Here is a 25,599-nt window from a genome sequence, read left to right as displayed (position 1 = left end):
CCCTCAGATAATTTTTGCAGATACATGGAAAAAAACAGATTGTCAAGAAAAAAATAATCTTGTTCCGTTACAGATGGTAGCAGATGAAACAGGCACAGTGCACTAGGCAGATGTGCTGCCCTCTTAGTATTTTTAAAGAAGTATACAAATTATTGAGGAGTTGCAGGAGAGTTTAATTTGTGACTTTGAAGGTTTTGGTGTTGCTGCTTTGCACAGTTCTTAAATGTAATATAGGTGCTGTCTTGGGAAAAGAGAAGCCATAATTCTTGAAAAACAAGAGCTGCTGGGTTAAACTTTTTTCCTTGAGATGCTGGGTGGAAAGGTAACTTCATAGAAAAATTCCTGTGTCACCTGAGATGTTTCACTCTCTCTTCACTCATCTGGCTGTTCTTTTGAAAACAAAATTATACTGGTAGTTTTAGACAGGCTCTTGAAGCCAGTGAAAGAAATACGGTCTGCATCTGTTCAGTGAGTTTGAAAAGGGTAAGTAAATTATAACGGTGGTTCCATGAAGAATATTGTGTGTTCCTTCTTTTTTTCCCTCACTGCCCACCTCAATCTAATTGCAAGCATGCTTTTGTAAAAGACATAGCTTTAATGTAACAGTGGCCAAATATAATCAATGTGTTCTGATGGAAATAAAACTGGTACTTTGGACAGAAATGTGTTTTCATCTGCAGTCCTGGCCATAGGAGTGCAATTTACTGAGCTGTAATGGCATGCTGCCACTACCGTCTTTGGAAACAGATGACAGTAATTGCAGAACCCCTTTCCAAACATTAGAAAAAATTACCTGCACCTAATGATCAGTTTCCTTCTAAGTTCAGAAGCAGAGGCAAGTAGAAGAGCCTTCTTGGAAGGGAATAGGTGATTTAGGTGAATGAATAATTATAGAAACTGAGAATACCATCAGCTCATGAAAAAGCATTGAGTTCCTGTGTATATCAAAAATCACAGCTTTCCTTTACAGACGTGGTTTTTATTAGGCATGCCATTGCCACCATCAGCAACATCTTTTTTCAGGAGAGCTAGTAGAGGAAGGAAAAATATTAAACTAAGAAGTTTAACTAATAAAACTAAGTTGTGGCCCATTTGTGGTTTTTTTTTTTTTTTTTTTTTTTGTGGAGTTTTTTTTGTGTGTATGTGGGGGGGTTTTGCTTTTGTTTTGGTTTTTTTGTTTGTTTTTTTTTTCTTGTTTTTTTTAGATAGGCCTAAAAGATCCAGATTTCATTTTCCAAACAGTTAAAGTCTGCCATTTCTTTGACAAATGGAGAACACTACAGATAAGCTGGGTATCAGAGATAGTTAACATGATCCAGTTCAACTTGTTCCCCCATACCCAATTGCCCATTTCTATAAAGGAGTCACTCTTGGAGATGATTAAAAACCTAAGGTTTGTATTTTAAGAAACTGTTCAGAGGCAATTCAACATGAAGTGTTTCTATTTGAAGTACCCTTAATTCTAGGAAGCTATGGCAGTTTAGAACTAGGTCAATAAAGCACTTTTTTTGCTGTAAAATTCTGGTTCAGTTTGTGCATTGAACCGCTTAAGTTCTTCCCTCCCAAAATATCTATCGATATTGAAGGCTGATCATAATAATTAACATAGGTCTGAAAGTTTCATTATAATACATCCATTGCTTAGATGAGTTGTTATTAAAGCTGTGTTTTTTATATGCAGGAGGTATGCCTTTGATGATATAATAAACTAAGGTGTCAGCCAGACCTTTCCCATGTATAAAATTTCCCATGTATAAAATGTCACATTTCTGTGGTATCATGCACTGATCTAGATACATGCTAGGTACAGATAGGTATTGCATAGGGAGACATCCCACAGGCAAGGAAGTGATGCTTTTTTTATTATGTTCTTCCCCAGTGTGTAGGAAACATCTGTCATTCACTGATGTTCCTTTTTTTCCATCCGTGCCATTAACAGGGTTTGGGAGGAATGGTTAGCTATACCTTGTGCTTGTAGATAGGTACGATCAGCTGAAGAGGTGGAACAGTACCCAGTGTGTTGAAGCTCAGAGTAACATGAAGATCATGTATTTTTATACCACATTCTGGACCAATATATTTAGATTAATATAACACCACTCTCACTGTTTTCAGTAAAGAAGGTGGCATGAAGTGGTATTGTCCATAGACAAATGGCCAGCCTATAATCTACTACCTTTTTTATCTTCTCGCAGTCAGTCCTAGAAGTTTATAGAAAATCAAAATGAAGTGCCTTAGCATATTTGTGTTCCTGAGCGATGAGTAAGAAATCAGGGAGTCAGTCTTTTTAGCATTTGTAGTACAGAAGGCTCCAAAGGCTGATCTCTTTGTATGATACACCAAGAAATGACAGTTTTGCTGCTCTGGGTGTGTAGAAGCTCAGTTTTGGCAGTCCTTTTAACTACTGCTTTTGTGTTGTGGTCAGGGAGGCTCTTCTGTGTCTCACTACCTGTCCTTCTGCTTTTGTAAGCCTTGTGCCAGTTCGGGAAGAAGGAATGAATTTGACCAAAGGTTGATGTTTAAAGAAATAGATCTATCCCCCCAAGTGATTGTGTGAAAATTAATCAGAGGCAGACTAAGAGAACAGAAAAACATAGCTTTAGAAAAGTGCATACTGTTAAGAAATACTGTGTTCAGGTACTTCATTTATGCCAGGCCATCACATATGTGTTGTTGATTGTTTAGGAATAGCAGTAATAATTTAATCAAAGTTATCCTCTAATGAAAGTCTTTTCAAATAGATGCTCTGTGAATTTACTTCTATTTTTAATTTAAAGATTATGTTGACTATCTATAGCTCCGAGGGTTTATTTCAGTAACACGGGATTTCTAAGACATAAGGATTCTTTTTCCATATTTCTTTTTCCACAGTTATATAATCGTTCTTGAAAATTAATTAATTTGTTGCCTAGAAATCTCTGTTGGCCAAGTGCCTCCAGAGGTTTCTTACTATACTTTCTGCTGATTTCTAGTTGTTTTCATTCTGATGTTCCATGACAAAGCAGACCTCCAACAAGAAGGTTCCAAGTCACTCTACTCTGTGAGTGGATACAGAGAGAGAGTGTGCATGCAGTGTGATCCTGGGAATTGCAGAACTCATTTTCTCCCTGAATTGTTGGCTGCTGTGTGCCTATACTGTACTGTTACCGCAACATCAACTATTCTCTCTTTGTCCTTGTTTACTAATCTGAGTATCAGTGCCACAATGTATATTCCTTATCCAGGTACAATACCAAATAAGAACTGAGTGCTCTGTATTTATTTTGCAAGAATATTGTTATATTTTCTTTAGAAGCTTTAGAAAATAAGTAAAATGCTTTCAAAAGTCTGTGTGAGAGAAAGGAAATTTATCTAATTGTGCAGTATTCTGAGATCTGAATAAACTAAAGAGAACTTAACTGATCCTGATTCTCCACCCAAGTTCTCCTGCGTACGTTTAGGTCCAACATGATTTCTGTAAAGATGGCATTAAGAGATATCTGATGCTGTAGAAATGTAATGAGCTGTTTCTCTCCTCTTTTGGGCAGTTTTGGTATGAATCATGATGGAATTGGAAATTCCTGTGGGACCAAAGGTCACGAAGCAGCAAAGCTAATGGCAGCTCATATTACAGCAAACACCAACCCTTTCTCTTGGTCAGCCTGCAGTCGGGATTACATCACCAGTTTTTTAGAGTAAGTAATCTCACAAGAAAAATCATGAGTTTACAAAAAATTGACACTTTTCAGGGTAAAGAGTAGAGATACAGTGACCTGTTCTGATAGTTTACATTTTTAAAATGGACAGCAAGTCATGTAAGTTTTTTATTTTGTAGAGCACTTTTTGTATGTATTGGCAAAAGCTTCTTCTGCTTCATTCCCTACCTACAGTTCTCATTTTTAATCTATTCAAAACATTTTGCATTGTTGATGATATCTTACTACTTCATTAATCTGAGGGCAAGGAACAGAGAAGGGTGGAATTTGTCTATGAATGATGGGAAGTTGTTGATTTGTTTTGTTTTGTTTTGTTTTTTTAAATACGTGCATAACGTGAAGGAATCTAATCAAAGAACAAGGCTGTGGCCCTGATCCTTGCACATTTCATTCTTCAGATTTTTTTCATGCAGTCTTGTGGGGTTTTTATCTATCAATGTTCTTTGGTAGCATTGGTGAGAATATAAAGATTATAGGAGAGGATGGCATAGATCTTTACGTTAATATATTAAAATTGTGCTAATCTACACTTGTGTGGTGATTTTTATCCAGAAGTAGATTGCTACCTGAAATTTTACTTCTGTATGAAAAAATCTAAACAGTCAAAATATGTTAATCTCAAAAATGTGCTCATATCCACGTATACATTGGTGTATGTGATGCATAGTGAAGCCTTTGCATGTGTTTTAAATTGGGAAAGACAAAAACAGTTGAGTTCACAGAGAACAGGTTGATAACAGGATTTTTAAATATAGTGTAACACAGGTTTTATGGGAGCAAATGGCAGCTGCTTGGCAGGTTCAGTGTCGTCAGTGCAATCAGTCTTCTAAGAAATAAAGGTTGTTTAATAATCCGTACACTTACTGTGTTTTAGGAGATGGACTTAAAGCAGTCAAGTGGTCTAACAATGAGACTGCTAAGAACAAAATGATCTTTTCCTGCTCTTTCAGGGATCTAACCTCAGAATAAGGTGCTGTATTTTGAATCTTGCCTAAAGGGAACCACCCAGACCAATAAATTTTCTTTAGGGTGCTTCAAATGTAGCTTCACACGCAGTGTAGAGGATCACTGCATTGCTCTGGAGAGGTGTTTCAGCTCTTCATAGAATAGTCAGTGGGCAGAGACAAATGTTTCATGGTGGTGCTGCTCAAAGGAAAAAAACTTCAGATACTGTGTCAGGTTAATCAGCATTTTGTATCATCTCACTGAATTGTGCACCCACCCAATTTTATGTACGGTAGTGTTTTAAGATGTGTGCCTATAAAGTAAAACAGACTGAATAAGTCGTCCTTACGTATATGTGTGGTACAGGTTTCTCATAATATAAACTGATTTTCTCAGGAGAGATATGTATGTATTCATTTAACACTCCTATTATTTTATTTAAAAAAAATAAATGTACAGGGTAGTTTTGTTTTATCATAACCAATCATTCCTGTTAATTCAACACTGTTCCCATTAGACTTTCTAGTATATCACATGGCCTAGTTTTAACTATGACAAAGAATACGGTTTTCACAACTCTACTGAGAGATTATTTCACAGTTTAGTAGTTCTGAGCGTAAGCTTAAAATTCAGGTATTTTCTTGTAGCATGTGGGGTTTTGTTTCTTACTGTTACAGTTCTGCTATTCTCTGTCTCATTTACTTTACTTTGTTGCTCTCTGAATTCCATTTTGATCCCGTAATTGTCCTGACAGTAAGTTGTCTGTTGATGAAGACACAATTCAACAGAGAGGTAATAAGTAATTTCTTATGGATTTAGAGAAAGAAATATGGTAGCATTCTGTGGCTTGTGCTATGCTGCAAATGTAACAGAGCTGAATATTTGCTCATTATGTTCCCACACAGTTTTAAATTTCAGCTTGAATAAACTTTCTTGTTTCTGTACTTGATATGTATATAGTGATCTTTCAGATTTTTACTGCCAGTTAAAAACATGTTTGGCTTGTGCCTCCTCTATGTTTAATTTTTTATTTTATTATTTACTGTTAGCATCTCCATTATTTTTTCCTGTTTCCTAGATTTGATTCACTGTTAAGTTTCATTTTTAAGTCTGTGGGATGCCATTGAAATTGTAGTTACCTTAGCATAAAGCCAGAATGTTACTCTGGTGAATCTGTCCCCAAAGTAATAATCTCAGTTTTTTTGAGATACTTCTCTATTTGCCAGTATTTGCAACTCTACTCAAATTATCATCTTCGAATTTCGTAAAAAAAATCATTACTGAAGATACTAAGTGTTGTTTGACCTAGAGTAAATAAAATAAATTCTACACATAGCCGCTTCAATAATAATTTATCTTTTATAGTATTTTAGCTGTATTTTTGTAACCTGGAGCGTTGATGTTATTTTTTTCGAAGCCACCTTAGATAAACATTTTATCCAATTATGTTGGAATTATGAATAGATTTTCCAGTTGTATATGATACTGTGTTAAATGTACTGAGATCCAAAGATAACTTCTCTTTCATGTCCTACATTTGCAATCTATTTTTAAAAATGTCACATTTCTCAAACATGATCTGTCCATTATAAATACATGCTTCTTGTTTGTGTTTCTACTATACTATGAATGAATTAATAATTTTTTCTCAAAATAGTTGTTTTATTATTTCATAAAGTAGAATGGTCTGTAAATTTGTAAATTTTTTTTCCCCAGCTTCTAGTTTTCTCCCAAGCTTTTCATGTCATCTCCTCAATGACAGCAGGAAGCTGTTGATCTAAAGCTCAGGTAGCTGCAAGATGGCTGTCAGAAGCCTAGATTACTTTTTTTTACCCATTCACACCTTTCCTGAGCAGATCCTTTTCTGTTACTTGTAATGATCCATGAGCAAGAAGCAAAGAGAAATAGCAAGTTTCATGTGGTAGTAATTCCTTGACTGCTCCTGTAAGAGAACAGTCTGCATCCAGACAGGAAAAATAATTCAGTTTTTCTCCTAATACTTCTTCAAAACTTAGCAACAAATGAGAAAAATACTGATTTAGAGCTTTAGAGGCAAAGTTTCAAGATATTGTCACCTGTGTCTCCATATAGATTAGATTTTTGCCCCCTTTCTTTCCGTTTTTCCTCAACAATAGGAAAACAGCGGGGACAGGACCCAATAGACTACAAATAAGAAAGACAATGGTTTCCTCTTGTGCTGAATGAATATGGCTAGTTTAGGATTCATTTAGCTGTATTTAACAAGAAGGATGGAACACAATGGGATGAAATGCCGATACTCAAGCAGAAAACCTGAAGCCGTGTGTCGGTATGACAACACCTTTTTGATTTATCAGCTTGGATTTGGATGTGAGTTTGAGCAGCGCTGTCGTGGCACCTGGATGATGCAGCTGGAATGAATTCCACTAGAAGCTCATTGTTTTTTCACAGTGTTATACGTACGGTAGATTAATGTGGATGTACTAGTTTATCAGCTTGGGTCACCACCTGCTACAGCAGTTTTTCACTGTGTGCCATTTTGTAATGTAGATACCATGTTGTCCTTTATCATCAGGCAGAAGCATTTTGAAATGGAAGTCATGCTGGTCACAATCAAAAGTAGTGTCATCCTTCTTTTACTCAAGACTTTCTTGAAACTACACCCAGAAACAAATTTTCCAGACTGACGCTACTCAGGAATAGCCATTAAGTATCACTTGGAAGGTATCAGTTCGGTCAGGCACTAGTTGGGAAAGCAATTTATTTTGCGAGATGGCCAGATAGAGGATGAATGTGGCTTAGAGGATGGCAATAAGACAAAGTAACGCTATGTATTGGTAATAGATCTATCAAAACTCTCAAGAAGGATGGTCAGCCGACACAGGCTCTGAAATGGCTAAAGGAAATATTTTTTTTTCTGAGGAAAACGTTCCTTCTAACACAGAATAACAGTTGTCTGTCAAGCTTTATGTTAGAGTGGGATTTTGACTGAATTCAGTTTATCAACTGAATTGCTCATAAGTGCTTTACAATAGCTTTGAATTTCACTAACCTTTTATGGAATTAAAGGCAGTAATACTCACTGAGAATTGAAGGGTTGGGAAACAGTGTCAGAGAACAGAGATTCTTGTCAGAGAAGTGGAAACCCTTGATATCTGTTCATAGAGTAATGAACCAAGCCTAAAAATACTGTTTGTGACTGAAAACCATTTAATATAAATTTAATTCTATGCAGCATGTGTGTGTGTATGTATGTATGTATATTATATATATAACATGCACGTTTCATGAGAGCCAGCATGTATTTACACAGTGTGCCTATAGAGCCGTGCAGATACCTAGATGTAAAGAGGAGAACTCTCTGCTTAGAATTTTTTATTGTTGCTTTTATGTTTTGCAAGAACAAAATCTGATTTCTAGAATCATAGTTCGTTAATCCTGTCAGCAAGAGAAGGTGTTAGAAGAAGCCAGATGGCCAGCTCTGTCTTTCAAAGGCAGGATTGTCTTTTGAAGATGAATGGAGAAGAACCAAGACCCTTTTAAACTATTTGAATAAATAAGATCTATGACAGGAGGTTCTTGGAGAGGGTCTAAGTTTGCCATACAGCAGGGTTTAGGTCTGAGACTACACTTTTCTAACTCTGGAAAGGAGCCAAAACTACGCTGGTCCAAGCAAGCCCATGTAGACAAGATAAATCATCCAATGTTTGGGCCCAGACTTCATCTACCCAAGAATCTTGGACATACAAGTGGATATGCAAGATAAATATAGGATATGTGTCTCATGTGCTTTTTATGGCAGGTTGGCCGTTCCTCTAGTACTCTAGAAACCTAAATAATCTTTAAAATGTACAACCCAAGACTGGTTTTGAAATATAAGGTCACATCAATCATATCAAAATTTCCTATCTCTCTCTACAAATCAATGGAGAAAATTTATATTCAGTATTATCTGTTGACCTACACTTTGAATTACAGTTTGCTTATTTCTTTAAAGTTTACTAGGACTTGGTTTTTACCTATCAGATAATTGAATAAAAAGCATATGCCCGCAATTACTGTAGATTTCTGAAACTTTGAAAGTCTTATGTTTTACTTAAAAGGCTTTTACACTTTCTGTAATCATGAAAATATGTTTTTAAACATTGACTTCGCAAGTATTACTATTTGTCTACCTCTTGGCTTATTTAAATTTGAGGAGATTGTAAAGGGCAGAATCATCAGCAGATTCCCATTAACTTCCCTGTAGTATGTTTGATGAAAGAAATACAGAACAATGAATAAACCTTATATTTTATAGCTTAGTATCTCCCAAACTCTGAAGGCTAGATACCAATAGATTTTGGTAGGTGGATGATTTTGGTAGATGAACCAATATATTTTTCCTTATATGGCTTTCTGGATGATTATTTAAACAAATCAAAGAATGCTTTGGAACACAGATCATATTGTGGAGAAAAGTGTACATTAAAGAAATAGCAAATCATATACTATCAGACAAAAGAAAAATTTAATATTACGAAGATTGTGTTCAATATTAGTCTTTGCTATGAAATAGATAATAAGATGTAGAGCCAGCCTTGCATAAAAGATTGATAAGAAGTAGAATTTATCATAGGAGTAAGTGGTAAATCGAATCAGCATCTGAATTTCTCTTAACATTCAAGAGTGTTTTCATTTAATAATCCTGTTCTGGTTCATTTTAGTTTTAAACATACCACTCCAAATCACACTTCCATGACTTATGCCCTGATTCTGCAAATATTTTTGTTATTATCTGTAGACTATTGAGTAATCTGCAGAGTTTATTCATTAATGTCAAGTTAAGCAGCTTTTGTAACCTGTACAGAAATAAATCCTGGTGTTCTCTGGAAACCAGTTTTTACTCAGGAAAAGTATGTAATAAAGAAGAAGTAAGGATTTTTTTTAGGAGCCAAATGTTATGTATAGGCATGTAAATTATTTACATTTTTATATGTATGTATATGTGTAAAATGCACTGTGTTTATAGTTAATAAATTTTACTATTTTCCCATATTTTATGAGTAATTTGATAACAGAATTAAATAAAATTGTGTATACTATCCATATATTTATGTATGTGATTGTTTAGCTATAACAGATAATTACTAATATTTATAAGAAATTGAATGTATCACTGTTAATCATAGCTTGCATTATAGTCCACATTATTATTATGAATGAGCCAATTCTGTAAAATTCAAAACCTAATTTCGTTGCCAGTGTTCTTGGAATATTTTTTTTAGCCACTGAAGGAGTTGTGTTGTACTGTGCATGTTGCTGAAATGTTTGGGAGTAGAAACCGTAATAGGAGCGTCAACCCTGAAAAGTCTACATCAGTGTTTTTTGCTTTTTCTATTTATTGGCCTTCAGTGCAACAGTGGTGTCTGGACAGAGGTGATGATCCTCAATTTTGCATTATTTTGTCTGTAAAGAATCTTGCACTGAATCCCTGGTTGCTTTTATTTTGATCAGTTATCAGTGGTAGCATGTTGGTGATCTTAAGCTTTCAGAGAATGCTCTAGTGTGTTTGATATGCTTCCAAACAGAAGACTAATTTGCTACCGTGTGATATTATAATACAAAACAATGTTTAAAATATACTGCAGAGTATTTTACAAAGATCAGTTGAGGCACTACACTGCAATACTGAGATGAAATGACATCAAGCTTTGTTACTTTATAATTGGAACCAGTGCCACCATATCCCATAAAACCTTATGAAATGAAACTAAAATTAGGAAATAGAGGAAGTCTAATAGTATCTTGTGGAGTATATAGAATGTAGGGATGAGTTTGAGATCATTTATTTATATTGCAGACACTTAAGATTTATTCACTCCATGTTCAAAAATGTAAACGTTCTGCAGTGATAGTCTGTAGGATTGACTTTGTATATGCTTATTATAAAGTAAGGTCACAAAGCATAAAAGTGATTGTGAGTAGAAATTTTCTAAAATTTCAGAATTGAAGGTATTTTGGGCATTCTTTTCCCTCTTGTACCTTTTTTACATCTGGACAGAGCACTTTTTTCGCTTTTGTAGGCCTGATTGATAATAACTATTAGATCTCTGTTTATAAAGTGCTCTGATGCCATTCTTCTTGCACCCTTTCGGTTATTCCCCTAGATTTAGCAGATTTTCTTTCTCAGGTATCTGGGGTTTACTTTGTTGGAGCAAAGAGTAAGGGAGAAGAACAAGGATATAGATTCAAGAGTATTACACCATTCCTGAGTCCAGTAGAAGTTCTCTGAAAAGTTTATGGTCCTTGGCCTGTATTCATCCTTCGTGCAGCTTTGGTGAGACCTTTCATTACCAATGGAAGGTCCGTGGTTTAATTAATGTGGTTTATAACAGATGGTATTTCCTTTCCAAAGTACTTCACACAATACAGTGTCAGGTTCTAATGCTTAAGTTTTTGAAATGTGCTGATTTTGTTCAGCTACTTGAGTGAAATAACAGAACTGAAGCAGAAAGTAAGAAACAATTTTCAGTCTGAGCGATGGTAATGTGATGTATCTTGTAAGTGAACAACTGCTTTGTAGTCATTTTCTTGGTTTTCTACTATCGCAACAGTTTTTCATTATGATGAAAATCCTGTCATTAGAGCAGAAGAGGCATATTTCTGTATTTACTATAAGGATTTTGACATATTTCTGCAATTATGACTTGTAGAGTAGGTATAGACTTAACAGGTTTACAGGTTCAGTGAATTTAAAGGTTTAGATCTCATTCTGTAATCTAATGGATGTAGGAGTATGTGTGCCTATGCAGAGAGTCTCCAAAGGTAATGAGGATTTTTTAACGCTGTGCCTTTGGCTGTCTACAAGATCGTAGTTTACAGATCAAACTCTGCACTATTGGAATCATTGAAAATGTTCCCATCACCTGCAGTACGAGCTCAAACTGGTGTCAAATGCTAACATTCCAACTGCTTGGAAGTAAAGTTCCTATCTGCAGTTTGGTCCAGACAATGCAGAAAAATCAGACTGTATTTGTGTTATTTTCATATTGGAATTATTAACATGTACTCCTCATACACACAAAATACAACACTGAAGTATTTCAAAAGAATGTAGGATAGTTTCCCAACTTCTGCTATTAGAAAATATTTATGCTTGCAATAATTAAAGCTGGAATGAAAGGGGAAGTACATTATTTTTTTTATGCCAGGACCACACAGTTGATATTTTAAAGGTAGATTTCAGCTGAGGGTGCATGTATGTGTGTGTGTGTGTGTGTATAGGTAAATCACACTGAATTCATTGGGATTAGTAACTGAATATCATATTTTTTTCTGTATTTACCTGGTATTGCCTTAGTTGCTATTTGCCTTTTTCTGAAATGGTCAGCAGTTGTTTCTTTGTTTTTTTTCAAAGGGTTTATTGTAGTATTTCAAAGAACTGAATGAAATGGGATTAAAATAAGAACACAAAATGTGAGTTAGAGTAGGCTTTTTTGCTCGTTTTTTTATCTTCACATGAAAAGTATAGAAAATTAGAGATCTCCTAAAAACAGCATAGAACATTCACTTCTGAAATTACGTTCCTTTGGCAAGGTGCATGGAAAAGATTTGGAAAAAAAACCATAAGTGCTGGCAAAATTTGTAGGAATGTCAGAAAAAATTTAAAGTGTTGGCATAAGAATTCTTTAAAAATCCTCACTTATTCACATGTAAAATGAAAGTAAAAAAGCATCTGCCCTCTTTTATGCACACTGCCTAAATAAAACTGAGTAATTATATTTAGCAAAGTACAAAGTTGCGAAGTTTCCTAGACAGAACTCAGAGTGTATTTGGCTTGCTTTGTTATTTATTCCACTACACTAATGTAGTTGAATATGGGCATATTTTGGAAAAAAACCCCGCCAACCACCAAGCAAAACAGTGAATATAAGAGAAGAAAATACTGTATGATCTTAGTTCTAATATGAAATTTTAAAGGCAAAATATTAACACAATAAAAAAGATCTTGGATCCATACAAATGTTTTTATTCACACTAGTATAGGTAAATTTGAAGATCCTGCAGGATTTTTACCACTGTAACTATTTTGTTCACCCGAGTGGAAGAAAAGTGTGCATGTTAATGTCCTAATCCTATAAACATTTAGTTATATTGAAATTTCAATGTGTTTTACTTTTATATAAACGAATTGAGCTGCTCTTATCTGTAAGATTATACTTAGCTGTTTGAAGGATCAGAAGGTCATTAAGAATTGTAAACTGAATTTCTTTATTTGCTTAATGTGTTTATTTTTCATTCTATGACCAAATGTAGCTATTCTTCAGAGAAAACAAATAGGAATCTTAAAACAAAAATGAAAATCAGTCTTGTGTGGCTCAGAAATTATCACACTTTAAAAAAGGATAATTTATGAAATCTATTTCGCAATCTAAAATAACCATTTTGTTAATAATAATGATGAAAAAATATTTTAATTTCTTAATTCCCTCTAATTATTTTTTCTTTTTACTATGGGTGTACCATCTTAGTGTTTGTTTATTGCAATCATATTTGTTTCACACCCAGTGCTATTAAAAGTAAGAACTAGATACATGATATCGTTACTGTGATTTACAGTCAGTAGAATTCCTAATTGATTTGGTCCTTTATGTTGAACAGTTCGGGCCGTGGTACTTGCCTTGATAATGAGCCTCCCAAGCGTGACTTTCTTTATCCAGCTGTGGCCCCAGGTCAGGTGTATGATGCTGATGAACAGTGTCGCTTCCAGTATGGAGCAACATCCCGCCAATGTAAATATGGGGTAAGAAGTCTTAATCCTTATGCTGAGTGTTCTGCTTAGTCATGTGTATATATTCCTTTATAACATAAATCTTTAGTTAGATGCAGTAGTGGGTTACAGATTTCCAATAGCATGCCTGGTGCCATCATACATAAGCAAAGGGTAAATTTTAATCCTTATGCTGCATCTTTTGCTTGAGTCATTTGTATGTACTGTACACCAAAATATGTGTGTAACAATGAGCTGGGGAAAGCATTCTTTAATTTTAGGGGAAAAAAAGGAGCCCAGAAACTTGATCCTGCTCCTTGTAAAGTGTACTACACAGTTTTCCCAGATTTCAGTTAAATGAGGTTAGGTTCATGTTGCATTAGTCTTGAAACATGAAATCTTTGTATTGGCTTTTACTTTTGAATTTTTTAAATTACTTTTGTACTTGTATTGATTTGTCAGGTCTTGGGGGGGGGGGGATGTTTTTTTGGGGTTTTTTTCTGACATGGAGCATATAGTTTCTTACATTGTTCAGATCTCTTTTTGGAAAGATGGGATGTGGTTAAGGGAACAGAGGAACATGAAGTTAGATAGCTGAATAGAATACTGACTAGCTAGATAGTAACAAACCTTTGGCTGGAAGTAGCAGTGTGCAATAGTTGAGGTAAATAAATTTACAGTAGAACTTGCATGCTTGGGCCTATATGCAATAAATTTGTAAATATTTACTTAAAATGTTACAGACCAAAGTATGTAGTAAAAGGATATGTTCTGCTGTACTTGTTTTCAAAAAATAAGCTGAGGCTAAATTAAATAAACCTTGAAAACATATCTAGTGGTTTAAAAGTAAAAAGTTTTAATAATAATTTAATTTTTAGGTTATTCCAATAAAACAATGTAATCATTGAACTTCTATTTACTTCTCTAAAGGCTAGCTACAAAGAAAGTCCATTTTTAATATCCCTGGGGTGATAAATACAGTATTATTCGTGGGATGCCTCTTTGGCAGATTGCATTGTGCAGAGGATTTAAAAGCTGTATGTAGCTGGCTGTGTAGCTCACTGGGTCTTCTACTCCTGATCCCTCATCAAACCTCTTTCAGCCTTTATTGTTCCTCTTAAGTTCTCACTTCCCACTGCTGTTCTTTAAAAGCCTTGTTTCCTGTCACTACCTCTAAGTTATACCTTTTTTTAATTTATTTTTTTCTTAAAAATTCTCACCACATGTACTCTTTTATTTTCAGACTAAGGAAATCTGCAGGTATTTAATTCCATCATTTATAGCACAGCCTTTGGAGATATAATGCATTTTAAATTAAACTGGAAAGTTAATAATGTGCAAAACCTGGCTTTTCCCCATGTATGTTATTTTTTTCAAATACTGTTTAAAACTATGTAATCATTGTTGTGATGATCATGCTGCACGATACACTTTCTTTCTTAAGCTAGTTTCTAAACAACAAACAATTGGAAGTAATGAAGATGTGTAGGTAATCTTGGCTTTCTGCCTACTTTCTTTTTGTTGTAAAGTTTTTGTTGGGATTCCCTTATAGTTACAAAGAAGAGGTTGACACTTAATTGAGGCAATAGTTAAAAAGTTACGTCTTTGTGTGACATTACCAGTCCTCTGATGTAGTGTGTTGTGTTCCATCAGTGTGCCATCAATGGAAGCATAACTTACTTGTCTCAGACCCGCCCCCCCCCGTTTTTAATAGATAGATTCAGACTGCATATATTAATATAACAGGTTATTGCAGAAGTTCGGTAATACCCACTTTAAGAAACTGTATGCATTTAAAATAGCATCTGCATTTGAAAGTGTTATCCTCCATGGCCATAATGCTCTGAAAATATTGTCATGATGATTATGATGATACAGTTTTCAAGTGATAATTTTGAAAGGGTAAAAAAAAAGTCTTTGGAAGCTGGTAACGCAAATGGGAAATACCCACACAAGAAAGACCTATTCATATATAATATGGTTTCTAGAACTGAGTAGCGGAACTAGATCTAAATACCAGGAGAAGCCAAGCTGAATACTCTGCTCAGCCTTTCCATTTTCAAAAATAAGCAGTGCTTTGGGTATTCCTATTTGATGTACTGTTCACATGAAGATGCCATTAATAGTTCATTGATCTTACTCTTACAGACACATGTGCAGCTATGGATGGAAAACCAATAAAAATCCCCAATTAACGGTGGATGTAGTTTGTGTACTAACTTTTGTACAGCACTTCTTTTAGCCCTTTTTATTTGAAGTGCATGGTAAAAAAGGGGTAGGGCGGGTTTTCCAACATGCGATTTAGTGACTTGGAAATAAATTCTAAACCAAAGGGAAATCTCAGAGAAAATTGCTTGCCTTTTCCTGTTGCTCATGTTCTTTACTGATTTGTGATGGCGAGACATGACAAGGGAAACAGTCAAACTCTCAAAGGCCAAAAAGTTACAAGTCTTTGGGCTCTGATGGAGCTGTTGGGATTTTTGGTTGAAATGGTTGATGTTTTCAATGTAACTTGGAAAATCTTCAGATTCTTTCTACTTTGGAATTCTGTGTAATATTTTACTAAACGTGTGAAAAATTACCTCTTTCAACCATCTATCTTTAATGTTGATGTGTTTGTTGACTTTTCTACCCTATTTCTTCATCCATTCTCTCTGTATGTGTGTTTTAAACTTTTTGTTTCTTTTGATCATAGATCATGTCCTAATCCTGCAGAGAGTTTTTCACATTTAAGTAACTGAAGCCTTTCTCATCTAGGAACTCAAAGTTAAATACATGGAGAGGTGTTGGAACAATTAAGGTATCAGAACTAAAGTACTAAAGGGGCTGCAAGTTTCTGCCTTTCTGTGTTTACTGTCAAGGAGCCAGTTTGTCCTTAAAAGGAGCTCTTTGGTAGATTTGTTTTGATACTATGTTAAGTACTAGACCTAATTAAACTGTTCAGTCACTTAGGGACAGAACTGTTCCAGCAAAAGTATTGTGGCTATTGGTCAGATTTCCCTGTATTGTTCAGCACAATAAGTAAAGAAGAATTCAAAGAGATGCTTTAGCTTTTTAAGCTGAAAAATTAAAACTACATGTTAGATAGTAAACAGTGATCCTTCTAATGTTACATGTGCATTGTTCTTTATTCTGTACTTTCCACCATTTATGATACAGGGGCAATTTTGGAGAATTTAAGTGAAGAAATAGATACTTTGAATAAAGAATTGAGAGACAATGTCTCAAATTACTTAAAATATTTCATTTTTAAGTTACACTTTCAGATTCAGGAGAATGTTAAATTTTTGACTTTGAGTGAGCCAAATTGTAATGGTGGAAATTTCACCATATAATACTGAAACATAACTTTTCCCTGAAGACAACACATGCTTTCAGGTATCTTGTTGGATTCACTACAGTGGGAGATTTTGAGGCTATCAGGAATAACTGGAGCTCGTTCTGGTTCATTTATCTAACTACTAGATATGCTACAATTTCTAGGGTGGTGCAGTGTGAATTCTCTTCTACTGATTGTCAGCTTTGTCTCTGCTCTTTGCTCGGTTCGTATGCCAGTTCCCCTGGTAGTTCAGAACCTTTTTCTTTCCCTTTGTTTAGGTGAGTGTAAGGAGAACTTTTTTCATTGACTCCTTACCTCCTAAACCTTTGAGCATCGGCCTAATAACATTTGGCATTTGGCTGTCTCTGGGTTAACTCAGGAACAAATTCCAGTCTTGTTTTATGAGTTTAAATAATACCTGAAAATACGTGACTGTAACTTACGGATTTTGTGGTTCAAAATAATGCTTTGCCTTAGAACTGGTCCTCTCATTTTTAGGACAGAGGCTAAAACCTCAGACATTTTAATAGCAGTTAATACTTTATGCGTATGGCTAATATTGCTGTGGTGTGTTTTATGATCTGTGAAGCTGTTGGCTGCTGGCATGCATATCAGAGATAGTGCCTCACAATTCTTTGGTATATTTTTTCACATTTTATGCTTTTCCACCATCATTGGTGTCACCAAATATTTTGAGTATGGGGAAGAGGTGACAAACTCTTTTCCTTTGCATACATGGCTTCACTGAAATCATCAGGACCACTCATTGTGTTTCACACTGGAGTTTAACACATTGGGTTGTGTATTTTAACTGATGATAGGTAGTGCTCTTTGTTATGGTGTTATCTTTGCAAGTAAGTTCTTCAGTTAGTTTGCCAATGAAAATAGCTTTAAACTGAAATAACAGTTTTTATTCACATTTTCTGAGTACATTTTGGAGGACAGATGGAGTTCAAGCTATGATAGAACTTACCGCTTGTAAACAGGCAGAATGAAGATATTCTCAGATTAAGAAGCCCTCCTGGTGTTCAATAGCTCCCTTGCATTAGTTGTCTCTGGGAAGTTTTTAATGAGTTATGGTGACCATAAAGTTAATTAGCATTAATTGCTAGGAAAGTGTCGACTACAGAAGTGGAAGAACATGCAGTTGTCATACCTTCATTGCTCTCTGGTTTCCTTCATGCCAATTCAGAGATGGAATAGTTTAACTGAATTAGTTAGTAATGACCAAAACAAAATAGTATTGATCAGCTAACTTTCAAATCCAGGAAAGTGCATAAATTACTGTACACAATAGTTCTACAGTATTTCTTTTAGGGCAAAATACCCTGAATTAGAATTGACCCTTGTAATCAGGTGATACAAACTTTAATGTTGGTGAATTAAACTGTCACTTTCTTCGTGACACACTGATGTGATTTACTCCAATTAAATAAAGAGGGATATTGAGCTTGATGTTGGGTTTTTATAGGAAGGTAGAAGCAGAGCCTGGAAGCTGTTTTTTCAGAAGGAAAGGCAGTGAAGCCACTGGTGTATCTTTGCAGTAAAACTACTGGTTCCCTCTTGTTCCCTCACTTGTTGATACTGTGACTATAGTTGTGTATTCAGTTGAATCTGTACATAGTACTTAGCAACTCACTGAAAAGTGACTTTTTTTCCCCAAAGCTTCATATGTCATACCATGGCTAAGTCACTTTATACGTGGTGTTTGTTAACAGAGCGTAAGTAGTTTGATCAAATGGATTTATATTACATTGCTCACAAGTTGGTATTAAAGTATGTGTAGGCGAAGAGAGGAATTTAAGATCCTGGTGGTATACTCTTTTCATTTTTAGCAACCTTTCCATTATTTTTTTATTTCATAAGGTCTTGCCAGTCAAGTGCAAAACCTGTCATCACTATTGTGCAGGCCTTTTGCATTTAGAATGATAAAGTTTCAAGCTTTTCTTGTGTAAGCAGTTACAGGATCATGCTGTAATTAAGAACATTTGAAACATTTTCACTTTTATTCTTAAAAGTGAGTTTTGTTCCCTCTTCTTTTTTTAAGATTAAGATCGGTATAGCCAAGAGAAATTGTGGAAGTTTTCCTGTTTCTGAATCCTGAAGTAGTTTTACATCCTTTTTGTATCTTTTTCTAACAAGTTCCTGTAGTCCCCTTTCTTCCTTTCTTCTTTGCTAGGGCTATCTTGTCTCCAGACCCTTCTTCTCTCTCTCCCCACCTGTCTTTCCTTTTCCACTCCCACTCCCTTTCCCTTTCCTCCCTTTCCTCCCTTTCCTCCCTTGCCTCCCTTGCCTCCCTTTCCTCCCTTGCCTCCCTTGCCTCCCTTGCCTCCCTTGCCTCCCTTGCCTCCCTTGCCTCCCTTGCCTCCCTTGCCTCCCTTGCCTCCCTTGCCTCCCTTGCCTCCCTTGCCTCCCTTGCCTCCCTTGCCTCCCTTGCCTCCCTTGCCTCCCTTGCCTCCCTTGCCTCCCTTGCCTCCCTTGCCTCCCTTGCCTCCCTTGCCTCCCTTGCCTCCCTTGCCTCCCTTTCCCTTTCCTCCCTTTCCCTTTCCTCCCTTTCCCTTTCCTCCCTTTCCCTTTCCTCCCTTTCCCTTTCCTCCCTTTCCCTTTCCTCCCTTTCCCTTTCCTCCCTTTCCCTTTCCTCCCTTTCCCTTTCCTCCCTTTCCCTTTCCTCCCTTTCCCTTTCCTCCCTTTCCCTTTCCTCCCTTTCCCTTTCCTCCCTTTCCCTTTCCTCCCTTTCCTCCCTTTCCGACTCCCTTTCCCTTTCCTCCCTTTCCTCCCTTTCCTGCCTGCCTTTCCCGACGCCCTTTGCCTTTCCCGACGCCCTTTGCCGACGCCCTTTGCCGACGCCCTTTGCCGACGCCCTTTGCCGACGCCCTTTGCCGACGCCCTTTGCCGACGCCCTTTGCCGACGCCCTTTGCCGACGCCCTTTGCCGACGCCCTTTGCCGACGCCCTTTGCCGACGCCCTTTCCCTTTTCTGCCCACCTTTTCTGTTCTCTTTTCCGCCCCCCCCCCTTTCCTTTTCCAGCCCCCTTCCTCCATTCCCCTTACCCTTTCTCCCCCCTCCTTCTCTCTCTCTCCCCCTATATCTTCCCGCCACCTCCCCTTCTCTTTCTCTCTCTTTCACAAGAGACACAGGCATAACACCAATGTGCCTGGATCTTATGAAGGCTGCTTGAAAATGTGCAAGGTGAAGCTAGTGATCAAAGCAGGAGGAGCGCATGAGATGACAGTAGAAGCAGTAATGAGGTTCCAGATATTGGAGTATGGTTTGACTACAGATGGGATAGGTTGTATGTGTCTGAAAGGGAGGATGCTACTTGGAGGTGATTGACCTTGTGGGGCTTCTGTAGTTTCCGTAAGGTTCACATAAGCACCCAATATTTAGGAAAGAATATTGGTATCATAATACAAAAGCACGACTTAAGCTTTAGATTCTATTTCACATTCTTTCAGCATGTTGTGATTCATAACATGCTGCACCACTTAATGAGCATTAGGTAGTGGAGCACTAAAATGGTAACTTTTGGGTGCTTATCTGAACTAAACTTTGACCCTTCTCAAGCTCACCCATAATTATAGTCTAGTTTTAACTGTTGCCAGCAGTATTTCAGCAGTGAGGCTGAAAATACTCTAGGTTGATGCTTTTCAGGTCTGAATTGTAAATTACAATTCAAGCTAATTATTTTTATGCTCTATTTTGGCAAATGCTCATCAAGAGGTGCAGCATATTATAGATAAAATGTGCTGAAGTAACAAAATCCTAATTAACATTTTAAAATGATATGAAGAAAAAATGGAACTCCCAAATTACCATAGTTTAATATGCATTGTGAATGTATTTCACCATCTTTTTTTTTTTTTTTAATATTATGGGCAAAACTGCTAACTTTTGTTGGAGGCTTTCATTAGTGTTGAGAACATTAAGAACAGCACAGCAATTTAGTCTTTGCTCATATTACTGAGTTTTGATTGTGCTGTATTGTTACCATTAATGATGATTATGATATAGGATGCTTAGATGTTACATAATTTGAAATGCCTATATGTAACTCTGCATGACAAAACAGAAGGAGGCTCCATCATTGATAACACTTAGGCAAAAGGAAGATAATTTGATTTGCTGTTTTTTTTCTCTAGATGGGTTCAGCTTTGTTTAATTTACTGCAAATACAAGCATCCGAATTCCAAACTGAAGTCATGGAGCCCTAAGATACACCGTTACAGGTTGTCATCTATCTTGTCTTGATCTTGTGAAAGGCCTCAGCTTCAGTTTATGTTTCCTGGATTTTTAAAACACTTTCACATGTTTGCTTTAGAAATTAGTAAATCCACACATTTGGAGACTGACTTTGAGGTCACTGAATGATTTTCAGGTTATGCTTCTTTCTCTTGGTTTCAGTAAATTATTCACCCAAATACAATGTTGGCAAAAAATATGTTAGCTTCATCCTCTGTCCACCAGTGAAAAAAAGCTACCCCTAAAGGGTCACCTTATGTTGATGGGTAGTTGTGGGTGGGTGGGTGGGTGTGCGTGCATGCATGTGTGGTTGTTAGTGTGTGAAAAAAACCAGTATACTTTCTACTAGTTACTTTATGCCTGACCTTTCCGGGGCAGTTCCTCATGTTTTTAAGGCTGGCTTATTAAAATCAGTTGCTTAAGAGATGTTACAGATAGAATGGTGGTAGTAAGGAAATAGCTCAAATCAGTAGCTATGAAACTAAGGTAGTACCAGCTGTAGGGCTGAGCTGGAGAACAGAAAGCTTTATGCACCTTGGTCAGAGTTTCTCTGTTAACTTTATAAAATCAGCTGAAAATAAAGAAGACATAGCCATAGTAGTACCTGGTATAATTCCATTTTCATTTAATGAAATAACAGCACAGATGGAATTTCCATTTCTTTTTAGGTATCTTATTTGTTTTCAAATTAACGTTCATGTTATTTTTAACTTCAAGTACAGGGTAATCGAGAATGTACTTCAGATTCTACTCTTTCTTTCAAATGCAAAACAGCAAGGGACGATAAACAGCTTCTTAAATAAGTGTGGCTAGATGTAAGAGAAATTATAAAAATACTTTAATTTATAGTTTTTAATATGAATTACTTCTACAAATTAATAGACTGTGTTATTTTAGTTAATAAATCCTCTGGTTTTTGCATAGTTTCTGTAAGGAAATATTCTGTTGATTTTGGGATATTGTATGTCTCAAACAGAACTCCTTTCTGATTTAAACAGAGGTTTTTTCTCAAATATTAATAGTGTGATACAGCCCACAGTCATTTCATTTTGTCAGAAACTTTCATTTTGTCATTAGGGATTTACTTAAGCAAACTTCTGCTGAAATTAAGGTCTGAATAAAAACTACCAGACTGTGTGGGTAATAATATCTGGGTTTGATGCAGTGCTTTTTATTCTATCTCCCAAAGCAATTTAGGAAGAAGGGAAATATTTTTCACATTTTGTGGAGTAGGGAGGTGAGCTAACATGCTTACAATCATCCTGCAACCAGATGAATGGCTAAAATAGTTTTGGAGTGCTGTATCTATTAATTCACACAGTTCAGCTGATTATTTGTTTGAAATTAAGGTGTCTGGGTGATGCTAGTCAGTGAATTTGGAGGAGTCTAGTGCCATGAAGAAGCTGGAGTACAGAGAAAGAATCCTATCAGAAAGAAATTGTTAAATACTCTCATTTGTGGATATGTTAGCCTGACAATGAAATACATGTTTCAATTATTACTTCCCATATATGTTAATATATAGATGGCATGCTTGTGTAGGCGTATCAGAAGTGAAATTCTGCATGTAAACTCTGGAGCACAAACCAGAACTCTGGATTCAAACTGCCTTGAAATGTAGTTGTTTTTAAATTCCAGACTGTTATCCAGATCTGATTTTTTGCATTTGCCTATATTAGAATGGTTGAAATCTTTGTTTCTTCATGGTAATTGAATTTTTGGCTTTTCAGAACATTGAACGAAACTTCAGTGACAACACAGCCGCTAATTTAAGTATTTGAACTTGATCAGATGCCAAATAAACATAAGGTCACAAGTAGAAGTGTCACAGTCTGACGCTTATAATTTGACAATGTAAACCACACATGAAACACGAGCAAGTTAATTACACTAATTTTGCTTGACAAAATGAAAGTAATAAATGGAAAAGTAAATAAGGCAGAATTATGACAGCAGCACCTCATACTGTGGAATTAGTAATCTAGTTAGACTTTTTCAAGAATCTTTGTGATGTACTTTTTGTTCTTTCCCTCCTTGATGTTTTAAATTGTGTGTTTATTTGCAATTGTGTATCTTAATCTGAAAATTTTCTCAGCTGAGTTGCAAAAGCAAGTGTTTTATTCAGAGGTTTAAGTAAATAAAACTGTTTGCATTTCTTCAAAGAATAATTCTAATCTGAAAAGCAAGAGTTCTATGTTGTAAGTGGGTATTCTTTTACAAGCAGCAGTATTTCTCCTAAACAGAGACTCAACAATTCCCTTAAGCTTTCACAGAGCCACCCACCAAACAGGACAAAAATAGTTCAGGCCTGATAGTCACAAATTGGATGGAAACTGCAGAAACCATCATTACTTATTCCTTATAATGTCAAACCATTATAATATGGTATATTTTTAATGGATTTTAAAAAGATGCTTTGCTTGTACCAATAATGAAACTTTAAATACAGTGTATTAATAGGCCTGCAAGAACAGCACCAGCTGATTTTAAACTTGGAAAATAATTTTGCATTATTTGAGAAAAGCTTGTACTGCAGCTGCTAGTGAATAATGTATAAATAAATCCATTTGTATATGGATTGTATATATGGATTTTGCAAGAAACTTGAATCTTAGCGTTAAATTTAACAGTTGTTCCTATTGATATGTATAAATAAGATAGCCTAGACACTAGGTACTCATTCATTTCCTCAGAGAAACAATGAACTTCGGGGTGGGGCCACATATTAACTTTAATTTACTTACACTGTCTTTTCCTTTTTGCTCTTTGTGCCAAGGTTCAGCCATAGAATCTCTGCAAGGATTAATTCTAAGATATGATTTCAAGCAGCAATTAAATAAAGCAAAATAATAATAACTATATGGTAATTTTAAAGATCTGAGTATCTTGCAAATTTTAAAAAATACTTAGAAAATATATACTAGCAGGTGGTGAACTCTTGCACAGACACTCTTAAGTAACACAAGAAAGATTATCATGTAAGTAATTTACTGTAGAAGCAAACCACTTTTGCTTCCATTCTGCATGCATACCTGAATCCAAGTGCAACTGAAGCAAGTATGAAGATTTCCAGTGTGCAGCCAACTTTGGATCATGCCCACATTATGAATTTCAACCTTAGATAGTTTTAACAATGAATCTCCCATGTCAGCAGAACTGGCTTAATTTAAATGTGCAAAACCAAACAACAAAATATGGTAGGAAAAAAGATTATTTGAAAACCTGTATTTGCTTAACAATGACAACAGAGGGAAACAGGTTAGGCTAAATCATATATGAAATACCACCCACAAATCAAAAAGCCTAAAGGAAATATTTTAGTACATACCTCAGTTAGCACTAAATATGCATGTACTTTTTCAGCGAGTGTTACAGAAGAGAAGTGCAAGTAATCTGAGCTCAGAAATTTGGCTTTAACTAAAGGAAACAAAAATAATTGTTGCTGGTTTATATTTCAAAATCAATAGTATCCTTTTACCATGCATTTCTGAGGCAGATAATGACAGTAATGGAGATACTACAGAGCATCTGAAGACCGCTTTTATAGCAACACTAAAAGAAATTAATCCCAGTATTAGCACTAATCAAGAAAAAGCATCTATAAAACATGACTTGCATGGCAGGTGTGAAAAACGCATTCTTGTAGCCTACAGTTTGATGCTTCCAGAAATACCTTTTTTTGGCAGAATATTCTTGGGTAAAATGTGGTGACTCTGAATTGGCTCCAGAATATTTCACAGCCGTGTATAGATTTATCTCTGCAGCCTACTTCTTAATAGTCTCTGTTCAAAACAAATTTGTGTATACGTGGGTGTATGAGGACTGAAAGCAATTTTAGGCTTTTATTCTCATCAACTTGCTTCTGCCTTCTTTCCTAGGAAGTGTGTAGAGAGCTCTGGTGCCTCAGCAAAAGTAACCGTTGTGTTACCAACAGCATTCCAGCAGCTGAAGGTACTCTTTGCCAAACAGGGAGCATTGAAAAGGGGGTAAGTACAAATAATTTATTGTTTGAAGAAGCAATTTATTGTTTAAAGACTACAGGAAGAGAGGACAAGAAAATTAAAGTACTTAGAAGCAACATAAGACTTCAAAAAAAGAGATATTTCAGAATATGTTTGCATCTTAATTGGAGGTATCCCACAGAATTTTTTCACAATTATTTTATATATATAATTTAATAAAACATTTGTGCTTGCTATAAAAATCTATAGCCTGGATTGAAAAAACCCAAAACTGTTGTGTACACTTAGCATATTTTTTGAGTAATTTTTGTAAAAACTCTTTGGTTTAATGTTTATTAAATTATATAGCACTCTTCCATAGAGGACTGTTATAACTTTAGGTCTGGCATGGACTTTGAAAATGTGTAACATAAATCTAGAGCCTGAATTCTGTCATTTTGTTAGAAGATTTTTTTTTTAAAAAAAAAATCCTTCAGGTACAAGCTGAACCATAAAAACGTAAAGAAAAAATGTTGCCTTAATAAAAGAGTTTTCTAAAAGCCATATTTCCCAGTGACATTTCTGTTCTGCCTGTGGATTATTCTTACAATATTCAGTTATACTTGCATAACTGTTCAGCTTTAAAGGATTTTGCCGTGCAGTCTGATAAACTTTTCTACCTAACAGAAAAATACAGAAAGTGAATGCTGCAATAGATAAGTCTAGTGC

At 35.7% G+C, this 25,599-nt stretch overlaps 1 protein-coding gene across 1 annotated transcript in view; it reads left to right on the top strand.

Moving 5' to 3' along the window:
• Positions 1-25,599, top strand: part of ADAMTS6 (ADAM metallopeptidase with thrombospondin type 1 motif 6) — a 158,764-nt gene that overhangs the window by 71,903 nt on the left and 61,262 nt on the right. Inside the window, exons 10-12 of the mRNA XM_055699675.1 lie at positions 3,528-3,674; positions 13,263-13,404; positions 24,808-24,915. Coding sequence (XP_055555650.1) covers positions 3,528-3,674; positions 13,263-13,404; positions 24,808-24,915 — 397 coding nt within the window. The remainder of the gene's footprint in view (positions 1-3,527; positions 3,675-13,262; positions 13,405-24,807; positions 24,916-25,599) is intronic.

The sequence above is a fragment of the Falco cherrug genome, chromosome Z, assembly GCF_023634085.1.
Source record: "Falco cherrug isolate bFalChe1 chromosome Z, bFalChe1.pri, whole genome shotgun sequence".
NCBI lineage: Eukaryota > Metazoa > Chordata > Aves > Falconiformes > Falconidae > Falco > Falco cherrug.
The sequence above is the reverse complement of the archived record's forward strand: the minus strand, read 5'-3'. Positions and strand labels throughout refer to the sequence as shown.